The sequence below is a fragment of the Mercenaria mercenaria genome, chromosome 9 (assembly GCF_021730395.1).
Source record: "Mercenaria mercenaria strain notata chromosome 9, MADL_Memer_1, whole genome shotgun sequence".
Classification (NCBI taxonomy): domain Eukaryota; kingdom Metazoa; phylum Mollusca; class Bivalvia; order Venerida; family Veneridae; genus Mercenaria; species Mercenaria mercenaria.
Genome location: NC_069369.1, coordinates 2,735,544 through 2,742,260, shown reverse-complemented (window position 1 = coordinate 2,742,260; position 6,717 = coordinate 2,735,544). Strand labels below are relative to the sequence as shown.

Below are 6,717 nucleotides of genomic sequence, written 5' to 3'. Positions count from 1 at the left end.
TCCGGTATCAGCATGCATGTATATTAAAGTTGATATTTTTGATAACATGCAAAGCCTCAATAAACATAATTTTAATTGTTGTTTACGCATTAAAATGCACATTGAACTTTTAAAACGCGCACTCAGTCCATCCTTGTTACCGTGGCAGACAATTAATTTGTTCAAACATGAATGAATGTTCAAAAATGTAAACATGCAATCAAATGCATCTAAACCTATGATATAGGTATTGAAGGATACGGACCAGAGCGTTTTTATTACGTAAATTGCGTTTAGACGTTGCTGACATCTCGTTTAGGATTCGACGGTTAACCGTAAAAACGTAAGGGGGCGTTTACGTTGAATGCACTTTACGTTAATAAATATCGTTTTTTGCTTCCTGTCATATCTGGTATAAAAGTGATGAATTTTCAACGTTGTCACAGACCGAAAATAGTTTGTTTAGAGAAGATCACTCACTGAACACAATTTTAACTAGAGGTAAGCTAATATCTTTTATTTAGTTTTCAAATAAATAATGTTGAAAAAGAAAATTGACGGGCATTTTACATATTGTGTCACAAGTTACATGGAAAGTAAACTATTCGTGTTAATATAATTCTTAATATGACGTAAAACCAAAAATCATATGGGATAAAATTTCTTTTTAAGAACGTGATTTGCATTTCATTCCATTTATTCCACATAATGAAATAAAACGTTCAGTTATTCAATACTTTCTGCTATAAAGAAAAAATATAACAAAAATTTGTTCCGTTTCATTTCAAAATCTTTTAGAATAACTGAAATATTTATATGCGTAGCCACTTTATGTGCAAATATATTTCCTACATTTAAGTGTGACATACACGGGTTGTGACATACACGGGTTGGTCAAACAATCTTTTCTGTTTCTGACGTCTTTAGCAGAGCATTAGTGTCCGGTGCATGTTATTTATTAACTCGAAATTTCCGGGACACTTACTCGAGATTTTGAGTCAGTAAGTAAGTCGATATTTTAAGTTACTAACTAACTTAGTGTATGTAGATGTATAGGTCCTGGCAATGATTAGGTACCTTGTGTAACCCTTTGATAGCTCTAGATGGCCATATGAGATGACCGGGCTGTGTTCGCTCTAAAACATTGTCACTATTTAGACCATGTTTAAGTATGAGCCCATATGGCCATAGCACCGGAACATACTACACATGTGAATATAATGTAAAATTTCGGGTTCATGATAATCCGCACCTGGCACTAGTGTGAGGTTTCGTATATTATGCAGGTGGGCCGATGGTCTAGTGGTAACACGCTTGACTGTCAATCCAGAGGTCCGGGGTTCGAATCCCGGTCCAGGCACTGGAAATTTCTGAGATGCTCTTGAGTGTCTCCCACCTAACTAGAGGCCTGTACTGGTTCTTCACAGGAACGACGGCTTCGCGTGTATCGGTGCTGTACATCGGACACGTTAAAGAACCAGACTGTCTATTCGAAAAGAGCTAGGCTAGGTTAGCCGGACACGTCTGTATCTGAAAAGTTCTCTCTGTCTGTTCTGGGGGCTTTATCTCACTCTGTCCCTCTGGTCAGATCGCTCTGTGTCTGTACTAGTAGAGGATGATTTCGCGCCCTGTGTGGCTGCAGTATATGTAAAGCGCCTTTGAACGTGTTTATCATGAAAAGGGCGCTATATAAATCTGGTATAATAATAATAATAATAATAATAATAATATTTCAGTAAGGTTCTTCAAGCTAAATCTCGTCCTGACGAAACGGTGTTCTGTAGGTTTTAACCTAAATTTACTATGATTTGTATTATGCTATTTTTTCAAACCTCATTCATTGCATTTCAGTTGAAAGAACACGAAAGAAAATGTTGCAAATTCCCGTCTGCTTATTCCTAATTTGTGTATTGCATTGCGCAAGCGCACAAAAGCCAACAGATCTCTGCGCCGGATGTGTAATGGTAAATGGAGCCGGGTACAACGACCATGTTGACTGTGACAAATATGTCCAGTGCCATGATGATGGAACTGGCGCTCTTGTTGCCGAAGTAATGGATTGTCCCTTCGCAACCCACTGGGATATGGAAAGTTTAACGTGTCTGCCAATCGGTGATACGCCATGCGGTAATGACAAATGTTTAAGACTGGCCAAAGATTCAGAATATAGTGTTGCCACAAACTGTAGGGGATACATGAAGTGTGTGGGCGGAAAGTCTAAACCAGTGTGCTGTGCTTACAATCAAACCTACGTTGACGGTACCGGATGCGTTGATGACGTCAATGACGTATGTAATGACACTTGTTTTGGCGTCAGTGAAAGCACCCTGTATCCACCTAAGTGCGACATGTTTCCTATAGCGGGTAAACCTGCAAAGTATGAAAGGTACGTCGAGGGCTGGGGTAACCTTACGTTAGATTGTCCAATAGGCACGTTGTTTCTAAAAGACGCATGCGCATGTATCGGACTGACTGACGTCATTGCAAGGAAAAGGGTTTGCAAGCCCGAGATACATCTCCCCTTCACCAGAGACCACAGAGACGAATCTGGTAAAAGTTACTTCGTCCACAACGAAGACGTGGTAATTAAAAACGGTGTAGCGGAATTCAATGGCAAAAACAGCAGACTGGTTATCCCAAGATTTACCAATTTAGAACACAGCACCACGGTAGTTATCAAGATTAAGTACAGCTCAAAGCACGAGACCTGGACTGGTATGGCACGTGCTCTTGTTTCCAATAGCGACTGTGGAACTCCCCCGTCCATCATGCTTTCCGAAGACAACAGTAACATTTATTTTGGAGTTGGAACAGATGCATCTCAATTTGTCTACACATTTGTACCACAGCTTCCAATTAATCCTGATGTACCTGAGAAGACAGTCGAATACAAGTTCAATAATGGTGATCTGATGGGAAGCAATGGTGTTGAAACAAGGAAGAAAGCTGCCACAGGTTATTTGCGTAATGTAAGATGTGCTATTCAAATTGGACACGCCGAAAATCTCCAGCCTTTCGATGGAAAGATTGACGAGGTGTCTATTTATCTGTGTGACCCCGATCAACCTTAATTACACTGGCTGTACTGTATAACTGTTATCATTTTTGCCACGTGTAATTCACTGTATTCGTACCAAGTCTTAATTGTATAGAAACATAGAAATCCTTGAAGATAAATTATTTATTTCTACGAAAGTAAAACAATGCTCATTTTATTTCGGAAAGCTAGTTGTGTTTTTTCTTGTCGTCCCATCATACGTGATTTAGGTTAGCCTGTATCAACTGAATTAAACACTATACATATATATGCTTATCACGGTGTACGTTCGGCAAGCTGTAATTAAAAGTAATGTATTGGAAAATCGTGTTTTAATGTTACTGATACACGAAAAAGACGTTATAAATACGTCTGCGGAATAATATCATGAGGGAGTAGCGTTTTTACAGAAACAAGCATGGTAGAATTTCCAGTAGCAGAAGACGACGCTTTGTTTGGGGAATATATATATGTGTGTGTGTGTGTGTGTGTGTGTGTGTGTGTGTGTGTGTGTTTCCGGGGCCATGCCAACAACCTTTTTGTTGATTTTCATTATCTTTTTTGTTTCATGCCTGAGCTCGAAAATTGTTCTACTGCACAACTTATTAAAGGTAACCAAGCCTACAGATTACATTCTCCGGCAACAATTCTCCAATAGGTTTAAATGTAACATAATACGGACACATGAATCAAAGGTTGAGGACACATATAAATTGTTCATATCAAACAAGACCAGCAATGTGCAGGATTCCAGTCCCGGTCAGATTCAAATTCAGATTTAAAAAAATATCAGCTATTTGAATTACACATTGGAATACAACAAAAGTAGGTAATTATTAAACTTTGTGTCTTTTTTCCCTACCTGATCATAAACAGTGTACTTTACAAATGAAGCAGTAATTTCTTGGTCTTTCCACTGATCATAATTGTTTACATACATACTGCCATAATTTACAAGCCTCGTTCTGACAATGAAATGTAAAGTATGCATATAATTTGAGAAGGGGCTATGTGTATCAGTTAAAGGGAGTACATCAACCTGGAAAAATGTTTGTAGTGGGGTGCCCCAGGGCAGTGTGCTAGGACCTGTGCTTTTTATTATTTACGTGAATGACGTCACAGAGAATGTAAAATCCAGCATTAAAATTTTTGCTGATGACACTAAGATTTATGCACCAGCAAGTGATTCTGATATACTCCAAGATGACCTTAATTCTGTCATGAAATGGGCTGAAACATGGGAATTGAAATTTAATGTTGATAAATGTAAAGTTATCCATTACGGGCATGCAAATCCTCAACACGTGTATAAAATGAGTAACAACATTCTTAAAGTGGCACAGGAAGAATGTGACCTTGGTGTTATGTTTGAAAGAGACATGAAGTTCAGTAAGCATATTTCGACAAAAATCAACAAAGCAAACAGCATATTGGCCCTTATCAGCAAGAGTTTTGAATTTATCGATGAATACACTTTCATGAAGATGTACACTGCATTGATTCGCCCTCATATTGAATTTGCAAATGTTGTCTGGCACCCATATTTACTTATTATAATAAGGATATAGACAGTCTAGAAAGACTTCAAAAGAGAGCAACAAATCTTGTCCAATCTTTGAAAGACTTTACATATACAGACCGGTTGAAAAAATTAAAATTACCCAGTCTTCACCATCGCAGATTAAGAGGTGACTTGATACAAGTTTTTAAAATCGTTAAAGGAATTGATGACTGTCCTTTTGAAAGATTTTTCAAGTACTCTTTTTCAACAAGAGGCCATAACCTAAAACTTGAAATGCCATGTTCTAGAACAACGTTTTGCCTGGACCAGCTTTCTCGTCGTGTTATCAAACCATGGAATGAATTACCACAGTATGTTGTACATATATGATAAAACTGTAATTGACTTCAAAATAAGATTAGATAAGCACTGGCAGGGAGAAACTCCATACAAATTAAGACACTAAAACACTGGACTGTAAATTGATTTTACAGCGATCATGACAATATAATTAGATCTGTCACAATTTTAAAGAACAAACTGTGAAGTAACAAATTGAGCCGTACAGCAGCAATTCCATAAGAAGAGGGACTTAAAAAGGGTTTTACACCCTTCCACCAGAGCCCAGAATCATCCTACAGGTAATCGGGGTATCTTGCTTTATAAGTCTTCCCAATTTTGCCACGTCTTAGTTGCTATTAATTTTGTTGGCTTGGTATACTTCTCAAAACTGAAATCCTAATTATGATAAATTCAGGACATAAGGCTTTTTTCAGATAATGTTATGTTAATTATTATTAAATTATGTAAATTATGTTAAAATTACTTTAATTAATACACTAGATTTGTACCTATAAATACTTAATATGACCCAATTTAAAAATAAGTGATTTGACTTTACTGGGTCATCACAGGCGTTATGATCATTTTATCAAACAATGAAATATACTTGACTTTTTTATGTACTGATCATCATGAATATAATAAATATTTTCATATTTTTTAAGCAAAATGATTTAATATATTGATTATTTTATACATGTTTTTACTGATATGTTATAAATTTGAATTGAATTGAATAGTAGACTAACTAATTTTATATGATATTTCTCGATCTAAATCCCATATTTACAAAAAAACTACAGAAACAAAATACTGTACTTACCTTCTGTTTTTTGCATTTATCAAGATTTTGCCAAATTACAGTGACTGCTGTGAGATCGTAATGGTAGAGTGCTACGCTGCACTCACCGATTGGCTCCGAAATTGAGAAGATCCCAGGCTTGTTGTATAGTTTGATTCTCAGTTGGCGTTCCAGAAGTTCGTCAAGACTCATCTTAAAAGTGAACGGTTCGTAGAATACCGGATTCCGGGTATCGTGTTTATCGTCACCTACTTTCTTTTGCAGCTTGCCGGGTATTAAACAAACTTTGGTGTAGACTCCGAGGGTTCCGGTCTGGCCTGGGGCAACATTTGAGCCTTTTAGGATAGTTAACTGAAGTTCGTTCTTCTCATTGAAATACTGGAACATGATTTTTATTTGTCCGTATACGCTAGGATCCTTTAAACAGTCCGATTCAAAAGTTGATCTGAAGTCAAATACGGGGTCACTTTTTTCAAATTTTGCTGCCCGGGTGACTTTTGGAGAATACTCTAAAATTTCTACTTCCGAGTTGGAATCTGGACTCGAAGTAGTGTCAGCTCCCTCGTCCTTGTCGGAATCACATTTATCATGACATTTTAACAGACGAAGGATCGAGGAACGGCGGCGGTCTTCTTTTATTCGACGAAGTTCATTGTCATTTAATGACATCTTACGGGTGTCTACATCGTGTGACTTTGCCAGATCATTTCTTACGATGCGGAAGGTATCGAGATTAATCGACCAGGAGCGGGTCAGAGATATTGTGCTCCTGTACGATTCCTTTGATCCCGTCCGTTTCACTCGTTTAGATTTTACAGACGAATGCTTCTGTACATCCACGTTTGATGATGCTTTCGTAATCATCGCTGATTTTTGGAATATTTGTCTTTCTAGGTTGTCCGGTGCCCGACAAGAGCTTGTGCGACGTAGCTGTAGTTGTCTGCGCTGGAATTTAGGAGAGCTTACTACCGACTGTATCCCTAAATCCTCCACTGGACTTGCATCAAAGGCAACCAGATCTCGACTGCCGTAATATTTGCGTTGACCGCATGCGCC

The 6,717-nt window shown here is 37.8% G+C and overlaps 1 protein-coding gene across 1 annotated transcript; it reads left to right on the top strand.

Moving 5' to 3' along the window:
- Nucleotides 1-351: 351 nt before the first annotated feature.
- Nucleotides 352-3,203, top strand: LOC123546375 (protein PIF-like). The gene is made up of 2 exons (XM_045332590.2): nt 352-480; nt 1,831-3,203. The coding sequence occupies exon 2, from the start codon at nt 1,851-1,853 to the stop codon at nt 3,048-3,050; it is 1,200 nt and encodes a 399-aa protein (XP_045188525.2). The 5' UTR covers nt 352-480; nt 1,831-1,850; the 3' UTR covers nt 3,051-3,203.
- Nucleotides 3,204-6,717: the final 3,514 nt, after the last annotated feature.